Raw genomic sequence first — 18747 nt, 5'->3', positions numbered from 1 at the left:
GGTATTTATATTGGGCTTTTCTAGTCTTGATGACCACTCAAAGCTGCTTTACACTACAGTTTTGCCATTCACTCACACTTTCATGATACGGCAGCACATTCCTATCCCTCCTCTTTCACAAGGTGGTGTGGTAATAAAGTGTCTTGCCCAAGGACACATCGGCATGGAGAGTAGCAGAGCCCAAAATCAAACCCACAACCTCTGAGTTGAAAGACGACTCGCTCTACCACTGAGCTCCCATCGCCCCAAGATGAGAATTCTGTGGAGCCTTTTAGAGATTTCTGTGTGGTAAAACCCTCTCAAGTTTGAGGAAATTCAAACAAACACATCCATAAACTAACAAAGAGAGGACATCCTGGACGTGTGATGTTATTTCTGCATCGCCCTCAGTTTAAGTTGAGAGTCAGAAATGCGTCTAAATGGCTTAACGTTCCATCAGTCCCCACTGAGTGTTTGGGACATAAAGGTCACAGACACGGTGACTTCTGCAGTGTAAGTTATGTCACCTGACACCGGCTCCACTCTGACCGGAGTCATGTGATATCAATGTGGAGGAGATGTAAGAGTGAGCATGTGTGTACCTGCACCAAGATCATGGCTATATATATTTTCACGTCTGTGGCACTATGTGTATCACATGACTGAGATGATTAAACTGCTCATCAATAATTCAGTCTGTGCAGTGGGTCTTTGTTCCTCCCCTCTCCCCTCCTTCCCTGAATCAATTCCAACCTCACACACCAGAAAATTGGATATAAGTCGAGAGTCTTTCCTCATCTAATAATGGAACCCAAGAAAACTGTGAGCGCTGCAGAGCCAAGGCTCAGTGATTGTGTTGTGATGATTTTGGATGCCTCTCTGTGGGAAAGCCTGATGCTTACACATAACAGATGGCGCTCCTTCCCGGCAGCTCTGTAATCCTGGGTTGTCAGGAGAATCACAGCGGTGTACAGTAGGAGTTCCCTCTGTCGAGACAGACGTCCCATGTCTGCAGCTTCAGCAACCTGAGCAGTGGTGTGACATGTTGTGGAGACAAAACAAAATTTGGTTAGATATTGCCTTTTGGCTATAACGAGAGTAAATGAAAAATGGCCCCAAATAAAATTAAAAAGAACAAAAAAAGAGACATAAATAATCAATAGAGAGAGGACATATCGATGTTCTAATAATGTTGATGCTCATAATGTCATATTTATATATTTATAAGATTGTGTGAAGGTGTGTGTGCATGCATAGTTTGTGTATTTTTGCGCTGTTCTGTTGTATTAGTTGGTGAAATGACAAAGAAATGCAAAAATAACAACAGGCACAAAGAGGACACAGACGTAAATGCCACAAAGAAGACACAAAGACGAGCAAAACAGATGCTGTTGTTTGTGTGATGTAGTTTGTTAGAACCTACAACCAGAATATACAGTTTGACATGATCATTTTGTTCATTATTTTGCAGGTTCTTTTGTTTGTTTCTTCCTGGTTTATTTAATTAGCTTTAATAAGCTTTATTACCACAGTGCACGTAAGACTGCTACATTAGTTTTATCCAATAAACTGACAACTGAATGCAGATTATTGTCAGTGAAGTTGCTCACTTGAGAGGTGTTTACAAAAAAGACACTAAACCATTCAAGAGGAACACAAGGTCAAGCCATGTGATGTTTACTGTTAATAAGAATGGATGACTGGGTTCAACACCAGCTTTGTTCAAGTCTCTGACTACCTACCCATGCATAATGTTGTTGCTAATTTACAAGAGAATAAATGTGCTTCATGAATAAACTTAACAACTTGACTTAATTAAACCTTCTCAAAAACACCAAGTAAAAGTGTAAACCTATAGGGCCCACATTTGAATAACAAAGATCCTAAATCTGTTTATTACATAGTTTATTCATGAGGCGCTTTAAATACCTTGACAGAGTATATTAGGGGCATATCATCAATAAATAATGTGATGAACTGATTCTGGATCTCCTCTGGGGTGCAGGCCTATTTCCTATCAGACGCTCTCCTACAAAATTAAAAGACTCAACCAATAAACACTTGAGATGAGGGTCAGCTGTAAAATGAGACCAGTCACGGGGCAAGGGGTCATTTGTTTGTGGCTGAAACTACATTAGCTAATAATAGCAGTACTTATATATCATAGATATATATATATATCTATGATATATAAGTACTGCTATTGTTATATATAATGTAGTTTCATCTGTCCGATTAAATTGAGGGAAAAAGCAATCCAAGGGCAAACCGTCCATTTTATGATCGTCCTATGGGAGAGAACTGGTGCAGGAAATCCTCCACTGTAAGAGCCATTCAGTGTGTAAATCAATAAGACAGCTTCATGGGGAAAAGGAGACGCAAAGGTTTGAACGACTGACTGAACATGGACAAAGCCTCACAACAGCTAGTAGTAAATGTAACCTATATAAAGCAATGAGTCCAGGAAACAATATCATTTGTAATTCTGATGAGTATGTACATACTACTGTGTGATTTCCTGTTATTGTTCATTTACTGGACGTGATTATGTCAATTGAAAAGGCTTACAATTTAGCACAGATTTGAGCAGAGGCACAAAGAGTCTGGTAATTCATCTGCAAATCAATTAGCCTGTGTCTCCCCATCATGTTGCCCCTAAACTGGAGTCTTTATTAGATCAAATGTGCACATGGCTCGTTCAACCAGTAGATGGCACAATCTCACTTAACAGCACAAAGACCCTCAAACCTCATCACTTACAGGATCTTTGTTAATCACATAGGAGAGCCAGTGACAGTCTGAAGGCAATGTTAATCCCTATGAAAAATTAATGATTGTATTCATCAAGAAATTAATGAATTAATATATCAGTTAACTGACTGACTAAACTCTAGACTAAGAGTTTCTCACATCATCCGTCCCTCTCCTCTCTCTCCACTCAAGCGCAGGTTTAACTCTCCCCTCCTCTCTCTCTCACTCTGCCCCCTTTCCTCCCTCTCCTCACTACTCTCCCTCCTCTTACAAACACTCACACACTTACCCCCTTCATCTGTAACAGGCCACCAGACGCTGCGAGTAGAAGAGAGCGGCGCGTATTTGGCTCCACTTCCGAGCATCATCGAGAGCAGAGCGCACGGCCACAGCTACTTTCCAATGTCATGTAAGACAAACTGGAAGAACAGTGGATCTTTTTTGAATTAAAGGGATAATAACTGTGGCTCACAAGCAAATAACAGCGCCTGTTTTTGATTTTATCCCTTCGATTTTGTGCGCGCTAAGGTGGCCATGGCGCATTTTACGCACTGCAGATAACCAGCGTTTTGGAGCAAAAACAAACGAGAGAAAATATGGACTGAAAAGCCAGTAAGTTTGCATTTACTTCAGGAGAGCTCAAATGGCGGCACTTCGGAGAAAATTTGGCGAGGACTACCAGGTAGTCAACACAAACAGGGCGAGCACTTTCTCTGCTCCGGTCAAGAAGAAACGCCAGCGCTTTGTGGACAAGAACGGTCGCTGCAACGTGCAACACGGGAACCTCGGCGGAGAGACGAGCAGGTACTTGTCTGACCTCTTCACCACTTTGGTGGACTTGAAGTGGCGATGGAACCTGCTCATCTTCATCCTGACCTACACCATCGCCTGGCTCGTCATGGCATCGATGTGGTGGGTCATCGCCTACATCAGGGGAGACTTAAACCACGGCCACGACTCGTCCTACACCCCCTGCGTGGCCAATGTTTACAACTTCCCCTCAGCTTTTCTGTTCTTCATCGAGACTGAGGCCACCATCGGCTACGGCTACCGGTACATCACAGAGAAGTGCCCCGAGGGCATCATCCTCTTCCTGTTCCAGTCGCTGCTCGGCTCCATCGTGGACGCTTTTCTCATCGGCTGCATGTTCATCAAAATGTCTCAACCTAAGAAACGCGCAGAGACGCTCATGTTCAGTCAGGACGCGGTGATTTCTCAGCGAGACGGGAAACTGTGCCTCATGTTCCGCGTGGGGAACCTGAGAAACAGCCACATGGTGTCCGCGCAGATCAGGTGCAAACTCATCAAGGTAAAATCACTGTTGTTATAATAATAACACTCTGAAAACTGACTTTAAAGTCAGCTGCCTTTAAATCACTGCAGAAAGGAATACAAATAAGAGTGAAAAACGTCCAATAACACATTTAAACAGAGCTGCTGCACTGGTTGGAAAACTTTAATTGTAGCTTGAGTAAAGTAAAAGTCAAGCTTTTAATTATTGTACACGGTGACTGACCTCTTGACTGACAGTTTGCATCTCCTTAAAATTATTTTTAACTTCCCACTCATCTCAGCCCACGTGGAAAAGGTAACTGGAAAGCACTTTTTTTATTAAATCAATCATCTTTTTTTAAATGAAAGTGTAACTGTAAGCAGCTCCCACTCTATATGCTTTGTGAAACAGAACAGGCTTAAGGCAGTATTACCATAATCCTCCAGCTGCAGGATGGTGAGGCTAGTGGTGGTGGTGGTGAAGTGGCAGCCAGGTGCATCCCAAACCTCTGAGATAACAGAACAAAGGCAGAGGGTTGGTTCTTTGTGGGGAGCGCTGCAGCGGGGATAGCTGACACTCACGTGTCCCAGTTCAGCTCTCTCCTCTTCAGAAGATGACACCTGGACAGACGTCTGTGTGTATCTGAGAGTGGATGTGACAGGGTGAGATGAAAAGTTAGGCTCAGTGAATCCGTGAGTGGCAGCTTCACACACAAGATCACTGAAGTTAGTGAAACAGCACCCATGGATGAGAGAAAGGGTATTGAAGACAAACTTGATGTAGTTGTATTTGTAGTTGTATTTTATGACAGAAAAAGGTTTCTGAAGGCAGTGCCTTTTTAGGGCTTAATACATACAAACCACAACACACTTCTTTCTTAGCATAAAATGTCCATTTCTATTGATAGTTCCCACCTCCAAGAGCACCCGTGGTTTAAGGAACATCAGCAGAGCTCCTTCCAACTTTCACTTCTTTATTTAATTTGTCTTTACCAGGATATAAAATGTGCAAAAACATGTTTTAACGTGGGTGCATCGGGACTGGCTCAAATAATACCCACTGGATATAATGGTGTGGGTTCCTCACTGACTGTGCCACACTGGTTTACCCACTGAACAAGAACCTCAGCAGATTTGTGGGCGAATATAGTCAATGAAGCTCACTCTCTAAAAAACAAGCAGCAAAACAAGCAGAAAATCACCACAAATAGTAGCAAGATTGACTGGCTCCCCCTTTAATGATCATAATAGAGATCCTTTCAGCCACATCCGTGTTTAATGTGCAAAATGGGTCATAAATAAGACAAACAGCGTTGGTGAGGTGCTTGGAGCTTGTTTATGTCTGTGTTTTCCTGCACGCAGCCATATCGAGCACAGCGTTGGTCAGCTTAATGATGCATGCAGTCAGAGAGGCAGGCAGAGGAGGACCGAGCTGTTCCACAGTTGTAGCCCAATAGGCATAAAATCACACACACGCGGATTTTCCAAAGTCTCTCCTCCTCTCACTCTCTGTTACACACCTATGGCACTGTGACATTGCAGTGGATGACCAAACCAGAACAAGATGCTTTTAAAAAGGAGATAAGATAAGTGACGTCACAAAATAATACATTCTTTTTTTAACTGCGTCCTTTTGGACGCCAAGAAGTGCAATCATTATAAAGTCTAAGACCTCTGTGTAAGCCCTCCTCTCAGTGGACTACAATAAGCACAGCATCCACTGTGTGCTGCTTAGTATTTATATATTTATTTAGTTTTGCTTCAGGGTTTCTGGTCTAACCTTATTCTTTCACTTCAAAGCCTCTCTCACCGTAGCAGAATATTTGCGGCAGCATTGCCAGAACACAGGACACACAAACAACTCTGTCGGGGGAAAACAACAGTGACTCACTTTTGAATACATGCACCGTCTTAGTTAAACTTACACCTTAATATAGTGTATTTAATGAGCCCTAAAAAAAAGTTGCAATATCTTTTGACTTTCCGTGCAGTTCCTGTGTAGAAATGTTGGTGGTGCTGTTGAACTGTATGCTCTCACAAGTCATGCCTCGTGTGAAACAATCAGACATGACTGGAATCATTTCATCTCGCACTGATGCAGCGAGCGAGTGAGTGCGAGTGAGAGAGAGAGAGTTGTAGGAAAAGATTTCTGTGATGACGTTGTCAACAAACTATCACAGTCTGTACACACTGTGTTTGAGTGAAGACTGGTTTAGTCAGTAATCTGAGATCTGTGCCTAAATGTACTTAACTCTAATACCTCAATTAAACAGTTATCAACTGCAGTGTTGCTCCTGTTCACACATAAACTACAGTCTGTAGCCACTGAAGCAGGCACGTCATTTACAATACACTTTCTCTGTTTCCACTAAATTGGCTAAAGTAGTTCATTTAGTGAGAGAACTGCTTCCATGTGACACTTTTCTCATTCAAAAGAGGTTGAAGTAAAAAACACCTTGTAATTGGTTGTTAAGAAACATCTCCATAAAGGTATTTCAGCATTTGAATCATGCTGAGTGACACCAGAATGTTTCTCAATCACGACATCTTCTTCTAATCCAGTGTTTGTAAGTGTGAAAGTGTTTAGGGACGCTTGACTCACTCCACCTGCAAAGGCTGAAAAATGTAACCCGGATAACATTTTCTGATTTTTAAACCTAGGCACGGCTTTAGAATGAGTTAATTTGCACCCACATCAATTTTGATCTTAACCCATCCTTTTTACACACACAGTAGTGAACACACACAAGCAGTGGGCAACACTTTTCTGCACCTGGGGAGCAATTTGAGCAACCTGTCCTGGGATTTGAACTGGCCACCCTCTGGCTACAAACCCAATTCCTTTCCTCTCGGCCATGGGCCCAAACTCAGTGAGAGCGGGTGGGTGTCAGAGTTACAGTTCTGTAACTCTGTATAATGGAAATGTCAAAATCCAATAGTTTTCTTTGTTTTTGTTGTTTCTGCTGGTGAATTACAGAAACTAAGTAGAAAGCATGATGTAATATTGTGTTTCAAATCATGTGAGATCATGTGCTGACGGGTAGAGACAAGACAAGACGGTCTTGAAAGACTCCCAGGCGTGTCTCAAGAACAGGCTGGAGACAGTATGTCATTCAGCATAAGCTCATCATTAGATAATGTTCCAACTGGGACAAATAAATAAAACACTGATGTTTTCCTGTGGGCCTGACTGTGCCGAGTCCATCTGTAGTTACAAGGGGCTTTGAGACAGTTGGGTCCGTTTTTCTGTTCGCTGTTTACAGAGGACACGCAGTGGGAGACTGTTTGGGGATGAAGCATTCACAAGAGTTGGTGTTGGGTCTTTTTCAGCTACATCCTCACGTGGGCTCTATCAGACATTTTCTGCGTATTTGACCACGGAGTAGGCAGACGTTATTGTTTGGAGCCACGTTGGCAGACACATCAGTGCATCTCTGAAAGCTCCACAAATCAAATGGCTATGTTGTAATTGCAATAGAAGTACTGACACAAAAAGGTTGTGGACGTAGAGGTCATACTGGTCACTTCAGTCTGAACTATTCTTGTGGCAGGGGACGATGCAGACACGAAACTGCTCTTAGTCCAGTGTGGTGTGCGATAAATTTGCTATAAACAAACAAACCCACTGACACTTTGGTTCGTCTTGGGCCTCGGGGGCATCTGCACATGCCCAGATACAGAATTCTAGTCTTCTGTCTGTCTCTGGTGATGCCAAAGAAGTGTTTGTGCTTGTGTTTGTTACACCCACACAAGTGACTCCAGTTCTAAGTCAGAAACAAAGATAAACTGAAGTGACGGCTGCCGGATGACGGAGGAAAAAAGGTGGGAGGGACGGACCAGTGGGAGCTGTCATGCAGAGACCCACCATAAGTAGTTAAAACGCAGCGTCCATGACAGCCTGGCTGAGCATCCTGGTGGAACATCTTAGCAGGAAATATGAAGAAATGTATTAAAAGGGACGGGAAGTGGTGACAGAGCTGGAGGGAAGCTCATCACAAAGATATAAAAACTATTTTAGTTTTTTAATTACGGGAAGCTTCCTACTGTAGATATACTGTATACAAGGAGAAACCCCCCAACGCTGTTTATATCTCTGTGAATGACTGAACGATAGGCTGAAAAGTAGTAGCTAGATCTAGAATTGATTTTTTTGAATTTTGAGAATAGAGATAGAATGACACCATTATGTTGTAAACGTCTGGAGAAAAGACCACCATCATCGATTGCCAAGCCTCATATAGCCAGAGAGACACATGATCCTTTCTTCTTTGTATCCCATTCTTGAATAATTCAGTCTACACAGGTGCATCGTTGGGGTTTTTTCTTAAAGAATTCAACACAGCTTGGTTTATTTTTCCTTCTGGTAAATTTAAAGGGAAAGCTTTGTTGTTTATACAGTGAGCTGCAATAGGAACATACAACACAACACAAAGAGAAAAAACATTTTCATCCATCCATCCATCCATCTTCTACTGGTTTATTCTCCTAGTGAGGGGTCACAGGGGTTGCTGGTGCCAATCCCAGTTGACACAGGGCGTAAGGTGGAGTGCATCCTGGTCAGATCACAGGACCACATAGAGACAAACAACCATTCACTTTTTCTTCAAAATAAATAAAACAATTAGGTAAACAATTGCTAAAATGCAGCATTATCATTCTTAGATGAGCCAGACATGTTGAGACTCAAGACAACAACAATAATAATAATGTATGTGCCGTGTTCCACTATTTTCCTTAGACCAAGTAGAACTCAGAGTCAACACAGTCACAACAAAACACATATTTTGACAAGAACATTATGACACATGTCACACATTGACAATTAAAACACTTTCCAAAGGGAAACAAACAAACAAACCCAGAGCAACAACATACTAGGGCTACTATTTAAATCCTGCTTTTCCTTTGCCAACCACTTCATTTTGTTTCATTTTATATTTTATTTACGCCTCCACACTGACCTAACAGTGTAATTTCACATGTCTCTTGATCATAACTCTAACAAACAAGCCAAACTCTGGCAGCTTTTCCACTACTGACACACCACTGAGAGCAAGGCAGCCCAGCACCCAAAGACATTATCCTCATATTATGACTCAGCAGGCCAGTCGATCCTTTATTACACAGAGTAAAGATTGAGAATTCAGACGCGATTGTTGTTTTGTTTACTTCACCTGGCCTTTAATAGTAAAATATTTTTGCCAACACTGTTAGTTGTATTCAAAAATGCATCGTCGAAAAAGTAATCTTTGACTTTGCAGAAAGGTCCATCAACCAAAATGTGTTATTCCCCCCCCCCCCACGCAACAATCTATTCGCCTTCACCTTTGTGAGTTTTGTGAGTGGAAACTATTAACTGGAATAGGTCACGCCAAATTGGTACGGGCCCTGACGGGTATAGAAGGTGTGCCATTAGTGCACGTACACTATGAAAACATTTTTAATGTGCTTTCTTTCACGTCCTTCTTTCACTGTTGTGTTAAAAGTGTTAAAAGTACCAAGACATGGCAACAAACACAGTGTCCACCCTGGGTCTTAAGTGTGTTTCTTTTGTGTGCCAGGCTTTTAATTTTGCACGTTCTCCCCACAAATCTGAAATGCTGTGCAGAGCAGATACATGTTACAGTGGAACTGTCACATTGGGGGAAGAGAAGAAAACATTTTGATCGTGGTCAGTCTGCAGCCTTGAGCTGTGAGGAGGAAACTCAGTCAACAAGGAACAGGAGAAAACTTTCACGTCAACTCATTTTATAACTGATAGAACGACAAAGCTGTTTTCATTTGGCTGTGTTCTTTTAATATAAAGAGTTAATTGTGTTTAAGCAATTTAAAAATCAAAGGTATCTTTATTATCCCCACGGGAACAACAGTGACAAAGAGGCCTTGACGCATAAAGGTTTTAGTTGACAAAAAATGCCACTGGCAGCTGGAATCAATGAGTTCCTCAGTCTCTTTTTTTTACTGCATCTGTGAGTCAAATGTGACCAAATCACTGTTTTACACTTGTTTGACAACATTTGCAGCATTAAAACGCAGGGGTGTGAATCGCAGGGTACTTCACGATATGTGATGCATGGTCCACGATACCAATAATAAACATAAAAAAACGATAAAAAACGATAAAAAAATGCAGGATTTCTCTATTTATTCACGTGACCAAGGTCTACCCCGCCTTTCACCCTATGTTAGCTGGGATTGGCTCCAGCCCTCAGCGACCCTCATGTGGAGAAAAAAGTGGTAGAAGATGGATGGATGTTTCTGAAAAAAACATTTATCTTACATTTCTGACAGTTTCTGCCAAGATTTTATTGTTTTGTGATAATGTTTTTGGACAAAAAAATTATTCAACTCAGCGCGGAACGTCTTCAACACACGTTGACGTTTGTCGCCAGTTCATTTTATTATCAGTTTGATTGAAACAATGCATCTCACTCACTGGAGGCTGGTTTGGGTGAAATGTTAGATTCTCCCAACCTTTCTAAACGCACAGTGAGGAGAAGGCGGACTCTGTCAAGCAGTGCGAAAGCTCCAAGACGCAGCCGACTTGTCAGTGGACAAACCTCCTTTCAAGCCACTGATTGATGACGGCCTGGCGGAGCATGGAGGGGGAGTGGAGTGGGAAGATCAGTTCACATTAGGTCTGTTCAAGTGAATTAGTCACCTGTCTTCATCCATGAGCATCATTCAAAGCGCAGAAACATGCCTTGTGCCTTTTTAATGATAACGAGGTGCTGACACTGTGACTGTGCTGGAGAGTTTTGTATTAGGTTGAGATAAATATCCCTCATCCAGTGATTCTGCAGTAACGTCTCACTACAGGAATCAGTGAGAATGAATAATGGATTTGTCAGTGCTCGGGGAGTAAAGTCTTTGTTTGTTTGCTGGCGCAGAATGTTAGATTTACAGGAAAGACAGTAGACGAGCTCAGTTATCTGTGGATCTTTGAGCGAGCAGAAGCGTAGGAGGGTGCCAACAGGGTCCATGTAAGGAGCTTTGCCTGCCAATGTTTGCATACAGTCATCCATCTTTTTAATCTTAAGTGACAAAGACAGAGAGAGAAAAGAGGAATTTCCCTAAGCAAGTATGACATAACCCACGTGGAAGAGCGATGCCGAACAGCATTCAGTGGCCCTGTAAGCAGGCGAGAAATAAACCATGCCCCCTCCCGTCACGAAAGTCGTTCACCAACACAAATCCGCAAAAACATCTCATTGGTATTCACAGGAGATGATAATAATAGCATGCGATGTTTTCTGGCAATGCAAAAAAGCCTGTTTACTTACACTTCATTCGCCGTGTGTGTGTTTGAGGGATCAACTAGCAAACAATGTCACCGAGAGGTCGGGATGAAATAGGCTCCGACTGTCAGCTGCTGAACAGGAGTGACCCGGACGAGAGATTAAAGTAAATCGACTGAAACCCAATTGATTTTGAATGAAAACAATTTTCTCTTGCAGTGCCTGGATTCTTTAATGGAACATCCAGTTGAGTTCCTCTGTAAATACTGCATGTTTTGCACTGATCATCACTGGGGAGGATATGATATGATAATCCTTTATTGCCATAAATACGCACATTATACGACGAGCAGAAGTTGGTGTTTAAGGCTCGTTAAGATTTTGAGATTGACCGGTGTACAAAGGCGTTTTTCAGTCTAACCCTATCAAACCGTGGAAACCCGAACCTCCGGCCGGATGATAATTATTCTAGTTTTATAAGTATTCATGGTTCAGGACATGGTTGGGGTCAGAGGTGATGTTCTTAGCCAGTCTCAACATGTTATTATGGTAGGATGACTCATAAAGTCTTTCAACTGGTTTACCTACAATCTTTGAGCTGATTTTCATTTGATGAAGCAGTTTTGATTTCACCGTAATGGGCAGACTTTTGTACTTATGTGGTATTAGAGTGCTGTAATACACTCATTATCACAGAGGTGTAAAACAAAACAACTTGTTTACTTGCCCCAAAAGACCTAAGGCGTCTTTTGGATGACGAGCGTTTGTTTGGAAAATAAAGGTTTTGATTATATTTCTTTTGCACACAGTGGCCATCCAGTGCATTTTGTTTTCTTGTTAAAGGATTCGGACTCGGACACAGAAGTTAGTTAGAACATAGTGAATGTGCCACGTGGAAACAGAAAGGCAAGAGAGAGGAGTTCAGAAAACAGACGACTGCAAGTGAAAACAGAAATAATTAACCACTGCAAGTTAAACTCACTGTGTCAAAGTCAAACATGATCCATTTGTCTATCATGTGTCTTTAACTTACCTTATTATTTTTGGACCAGAACAAACACCTAATATGACACTGACTCTGTGAGGAAAATGTTAAGGAATAATGTGTTTTTGTATTCTTTAGTTTACAAAAAGAACACAAGATCCAGAAATAGACGAATGGTTACAGCAGAGGAACAGCAGGAACTGCATGTGTAGGAGATCATTATGAGTGAGTGAGTGAGTGAGTGAGTGAGTGAGTGGCTGGTGGTTGACACATTCCAATTATTGACTGGGGCTAAAATGATGTAGTCAAAGATAAAAGGGAATAAAAGGGTAGAAGATGCTATTATAGATTATAAGAGAGAGTCAACATTGTTTTTCAAACATGCTAATTGAATAAAACACTATTTTGTTCCACTTGTGTAAGATGAAAAACACTGTGTACAAGGTGGAGTGTCACAAAGGAACCCAAAGGTGATCATTTGTAAAGATATTAATCTGATTACATTTAAATTACACACATGGCAATTTTGAACTATTTTATAGACTATTATTATTATTATTATTATTGTTGTTATTATAATAATAATATTTAAGGTGTTGAAAAAGCCACAAGCCGTTTTATCTGGAGGGCGAATGTATGTATGTAACAAAAACAGGCTGCTAAGAGTGGACAGACTGATTAGTCAGACTAAGACAGCAAAGGAGAAAATGCATGCAAGACCTTGTTGCTGTGCTCCAACATCATCTGGGCAATTAAATGCTTCCGCACCAGTTAACACTGTGTGGGCAAGTCCTGTCCAAACACGGCTGTCTCATGCATCTATTAAATGAAAACAGATTTGGTTTTTTTTATTCTTCTCTCTTCTCCACTTAGGACGGGAACTTAAGTCAAATCTAACTTCACCGCAAAGAGTCAAAAAAGTAAAGGTTGCGTCACTACTAATAATCTAGAGGTGTCATATGTAGAAAATTATTTTACACTACATTGCTGACATTCACAAATTTAATGTAATTTAGATTTGGTTTCAGCAGGATTATGTAGTTGTACTGGGGATTTTTTACGGCAGAAATGAGAAAATCTACCAAACCAAAACAGTAAAATTGTGGCCCTGCTTTCAAAATGTATTATTACATTCTGTAGAATCGAGGAGAGCTGCAGAGCTGAAAACAGTATGAGCAACACCTTTTACCTAAATTTTTCATGTTGTCACGTGACATTATCATTAAAATCTCATAGTTTAAGTGACTGTAATATATATATTTTAATAGAGAGTTTATAACTGGAGACAAGGACAAACAACATGTATTTAATCCTTATTTCTTTCTGACTTTCTCCTGTTTTCATGTCACCTCCTCCACTGTTCCTTCCATCTCTGTTCTCACCTTTCTCTCCGGTTGTCGTTTGTCTTTTAGTCTCGTCAGACACCCGAGGGCGAGTTCCTGCCTCTGGACCAGTGCGAGTTGGATGTGGGTTTTGGGACCGGCGCTGACCAGCTCTTTCTCGTGTCCCCTCTCACCATCTGCCATGAAATCAACCCCAAGAGCCCATTTTTTGACCTTTCCCAGCGCTCTCTTATGAACGACGAACAGTTTGAGATCGTGGTTATCCTTGAGGGCATCGTGGAGACGACTGGTGAGGGCAACTTTCTCTCAACACTCCTCCTTTCAGCTCTTTGTATCTCGTCCACTTCCATCCCAGTGTTGCTGCCTCTTTCTTCCCACTCCCAATCTAAATGTAAATTCCTACATATCAACCCGTATAAAGTTCCTTTTCTAACAGATACTAGTAATCTAGAGAGTGAGATCTAATTTCCCCTCCTTCTCAGTTCAGTATATGCGGAAAACACAGGGAAAAAAGTGAGGACGAGAAAAACACGTTAGAGTGACGCCCTGATTGAATTATGAGGGATATTTTATTACTGGAGAAACAGTTTATGCCCACTCGATGCATAATCAAAGCCTGTGGTCACGGATGCGTGTGTCACTTTGATAGATGAGTTGGTGTTGTTGTAAAAGTTACACTCACATTTTTCAAACTGCAGAGCAGAGGTAATTCTGAGCCTGTGACGTACAGCCACCACTGTAAACTACAGGCAGCCATGCGGGAGCGTTCACAGTGACAACAAAGCCCTCTCAGTTGCATATTTAACAAAATAATTTTCCAATACAAAGAAATCCCTCTTTTCTTTTCAAAATCCACCCCCACCCCCCCCATAACAGTCACTTTGCCATCGCTGCAGACGAAACCACGGAGCTGAATAGGCTTAGAGCAGAGGGTAGGGATCAGCGGGGACGCGCAGAGGCAGGCAGGCAACGTGGTCTGTGCTCTGTTGATAATGCCATTAAATCAGGGTACAGCCAGGAGTTTAGAGTCGCAGCGCTGTGGCACTCAGAGCTGAGGGCTGGAGGAGGGAAGCTGTGGCAGTGTCACCTTCAATTGGCCACGATGTGCCGTCATAGTCGCGCTAACACACATCCCATTAACTGCTGACACAGCTGTTCAGCTCTTTCCCATTATGCCTCAACCAGATTGGAAAGATTACCACTCAGCATACATTCAATAAATCTGTCTTAGTTGTAAACATTTTAGGTCAGCTGATGCCCCCGAGTAGGTTTCTAGCAGCAAAGAATGGACCAATGGGGTTTGTTTAATTCTTAACGACTCAATATCACAGACTTGACTAAACAATAGGATGTCCTGACGTCTATCTTATTCATCATCTTCTACCGCTTTATCCTCCACATGAGGGTTGCAGGGGGCACTCGTGCCAGTCCTAGCTGACATAGGGCAAAAGGTGAAAAAAGGTGGGCTACACTCTGGACAAGTCATCAGTCCATCACAGGACCACATAGGGACAAACAACAATCCACTCACACAATTTGCCTTATCCCCAAATCTGTATGTTTTTGGACTTGGACTTGGACTTAGACCCACGCACGCACACACACAGGGAGAGAACATGCAAACTCCCTGCAGAAAGGTCCTTGTTCCAACCAGGTCGCAAACCCAGGTGTTCTTGCTGCAAAGGCAAGAGTGCTGACCACTACATCAGAGGAGAAAGTCAACAATGAATCTCAATCCCCAGGAAACATCAGCACACTACACTTTCACTCATATGCAGATGACACACACGTCTATGTGCTCTAATTAAGATTGTTCTTCAGTAATTATGGTCAGATTACTCTGAGAGTAAAGGCAGAAAAAGCCAGTGATTTTTTTTTTATTCCATAAAGTCACCTTCTCTGCCAAGTGCTTGCATAGCTGGGCTGCTGAGGGTTTTAAATCTTTATCCAAGATCCACCAAACATTAAGCAGCTCCATAAATGCCCACATGATGAAATGAAACTGGCTTGCACGTCAACTGGTATTACTGCTGTCTTGCATGTATTACAGTCAGCAGAACTCCTGGTAACTAGTATAAGAGAATACAACTGGAACATTAATGCTGAACTCATCCTCATGATTAAAGCCTCTGGGTTCATTAAGAAATATAATGACCTTTGTTTGGACATTGGACCGTTGAAGGTTCTCCGTGGATGAAGATGAGTCGTGAGGCTGGAATAGCATCAGGCTATGACATAACACTGCACATATCATCCCCCAGAGAAAGCAGACTCCTACATTAAAGACAACATGCGGTGTTTAGTGTGTGGTGTTTAACAGAAAAGCTCAGGCTGAGGCGAAGCCACTGGATCAGAAGGAAATACGGACTAAGTGCTTATCGATTGCAAAGGAGCGAGTATTTAAATGTCAAGAAAATATTGTTTACTGGAGCTGAGGTCAAATGGGGGGGGGGGGGGGAGTGAATTTATGAAGCAAAATGTAATTATACTGTATACAGTGCCTTTGCTTGGGCCACAACTAATGATTATTTCATTATTAATTAATAAAAATGTCAGACAATAAAAAGATCAGTGTTTCCCAAACTTTAAAATGTCAAGTTCCTCCAATGTACTGTTTTATCCACACACAAAAGATATTCAGTTTATTTCCATAGAGGAGCATCATTTAGGAAGAATAAAATACACTCAGGGTATATATCATGAACATAGCCTGTAACTATAGAAATCCATGTGGAAGACTAGACTAGACAATGTCAATATAGACACACGCAGATCACATCTGATCACTAGCAACATAAATATAATGTGAACAGTTGGTCAGGAAGATCAGATTCAGCATATCAGAATCAGATTCTGATAAGCTCACAAATCCGATTTGGGCTCTAGTCTAAAGCCAAAGTGGCACAGAGCAGAAAGAGAGAGATAACTGGAGGAAAACTTACCATTTGGCATATATTTTTTCTAGACATAATTTAAGAAGAAATTCAGAATCATGAAAAGTACTAACTCGTCACTTGTCGTTCTTTTATAGGTATGACTTGTCAGGCACGGACATCATATACAGAGGATGAGGTTTTATGGGGCCATCGCTTCCTGCCAGTGATGTCCCTTGAGGAGGGATTTTTCAGGGTAGACTACTCTCAGTTCCACAGCACCTTTGAGGTACCAACACCACCATACAGCGTCAAGGAACATGAGGAAAAGAATTCTCTGCCCTCGCCAATGTCTACCCCCATTCCTGCAATCACTGAAAGCCACAGCGCCCGGCGTGGCCGGGTGTTTTCTGTAGATTGCATTAACAGTTCAGACGAAAGGGCAGGGATCGGAGGGCGACTGCCCAGCAAGCTGCAGAGGATGAGTTCTTCTGGGAAGGAGGACCTGCAGAGGAAGGTGCTTCTGCTCAGTTCTCAGCACTCTGAGAAGGCCTGCAGCACAGGAGACTTGCCCCTGAAGCTGCAGCGTCTCAGCTCCTCCTCACCGGTGCCCGAGGCGGAAAATCGGCTGCAACTCAAGTCCCTCAAGGTGGGCTTTGAACCCATGACCCAGTCTACCGGAGACCTGTACCAGCACAGCCTTCAACCCACACTGTCCCCCGCTCCAGTCCTCGCACACAGACCCCAGCCCTCCAGTGGAGGGAGGCCGGAGGACAACCTGCCAGCGAAGCTGCGGAAGATGAATGCTGACCGCTGAAACCCAAGCTGACACAGCAGACTTTCAATGACCTCAGACACAAAGAGATACGCATGGAACCAGTTTCAGAGATTTACTTTGAGTGCCACTGATGAGAAAAAAACAAATGGTTTACTGACAATTTATTGATTTGCTTTTTTCTTGAGACACTACCTTTACTGAAATTACTGTGATTTTTGTGTTCCATAGCAGAGGCATTCATGCAGACGTTGTCACACAACAACAAGAAAACACAAACTTCATGCTTAATGCAAACTTGATCATTCTGCCAGAGTTGTGCATGTATACACTAAATTAGTTGTTTAATGTATGCACCACTACAATAAATAGTTTATCTTAGTTTTATTTAAATATAAATTATATTACGATGAAAATAAATTATGTTTGATCAGTCCCTCTTCTTTGTGTTTTTATTGATGTTATAGCAAATAATCAATACTTGGTTTATGAACTCATTAAAATGGTTTGTGCAACAGCTTGTCCAGATGTCAATAAGAAGCACAAAGCAGTTTTATTAAGCAACGGTTAACGCCATCATTTTTACCGTATTGCCAAATGAAGCCTAATGAAGGAACAATTCCAAAAGTCATCAGTTTATAAGAGACAGGATAATGAGCTACACTGCCATTGACAGAGAGAATATGAAGGGCATTTATTGGAGAATGGAAGCTGATTAGAGTCAAACCATTGTTCCAGACAGAAGAGTAATCACTGAGGTATAAAGACTCAGTGATCACATAATACAATAGGTTTTCTTTTAAATGCATGTCTGAGAACATGACCACAATATTTGTTCAGTAGACAGAGAGGATGTCTGTCTACTGACTGGATAACAATGTTGTCTTGGACATTTTCTGGAAAGATATCTTGTAGATTTACATGTCAGACAGAGACTGAGAGAACTGTGTCACTGACCAAACACTAGTTCTTTGATAGATGTCAGAATCCTAGACATTTATGTTCTAGGATCAATTATCATATTAAAATATCGATATTTTTGTCATAGATAGATAGATAGATACTTTATTCATCTCACAGAGAAATTCACAGAATATGTGTAGTTAAAGTAATTACAGTATTAGGATCTAGTCTAAATGATACCCAGTTGGTAGGAACTACTTCTTCTGCCTGTTATATTATATATATATAAACTATGACTGTATAAACCCAGCTGCAGTGCTCAGCTCAGTCTATAGTTGGTAACATTAACAAACTATTTATAATCAAGGAGCAAGAAATAGTAGTCTTGAAATACTCATATAATAAATAATAAAGTATCAGATCAGTATCGTCGATACCAGCCTGAATTTCACTGGGTATCGGAAAGGAAATCAGTGATAAAGCACCTCACCATTAAACATATTTCACCACCAGCAGCTTTAATTTAGTTTGTGTATAAAGTAATATATGTCAACGTAAAATAAATGTCAAAGAAAACCAGGAAACACAGGGCTAAATTCAATCCAGCCACAGGAACAGCACAAAGTAA

At 41.6% G+C, this 18747-nt stretch overlaps 1 protein-coding gene across 1 annotated transcript; it reads left to right on the top strand.

The window, feature by feature from the left end:
• The first annotated feature begins 3024 nt into the window (after nt 1-3024).
• On the top strand, nt 3025-17406 carry kcnj19a (potassium inwardly rectifying channel subfamily J member 19a). The gene is made up of 3 exons (XM_058652564.1): nt 3025-4039; nt 13638-13857; nt 16600-17406. The coding sequence occupies exons 1-3, from the start codon at nt 3374-3376 to the stop codon at nt 17256-17258; spliced, it is 1545 nt and encodes a 514-aa protein (XP_058508547.1). The 5' UTR covers nt 3025-3373; the 3' UTR covers nt 17259-17406.
• Nucleotides 17407-18747: the final 1341 nt, after the last annotated feature.

Source organism: Solea solea, chromosome 16 (assembly GCF_958295425.1).
Source record: "Solea solea chromosome 16, fSolSol10.1, whole genome shotgun sequence".
NCBI lineage: Eukaryota > Metazoa > Chordata > Actinopteri > Pleuronectiformes > Soleidae > Solea > Solea solea.
Note: the sequence above shows the minus strand (reverse complement) of the source record. Positions and strands in the feature narration are given on the sequence as shown.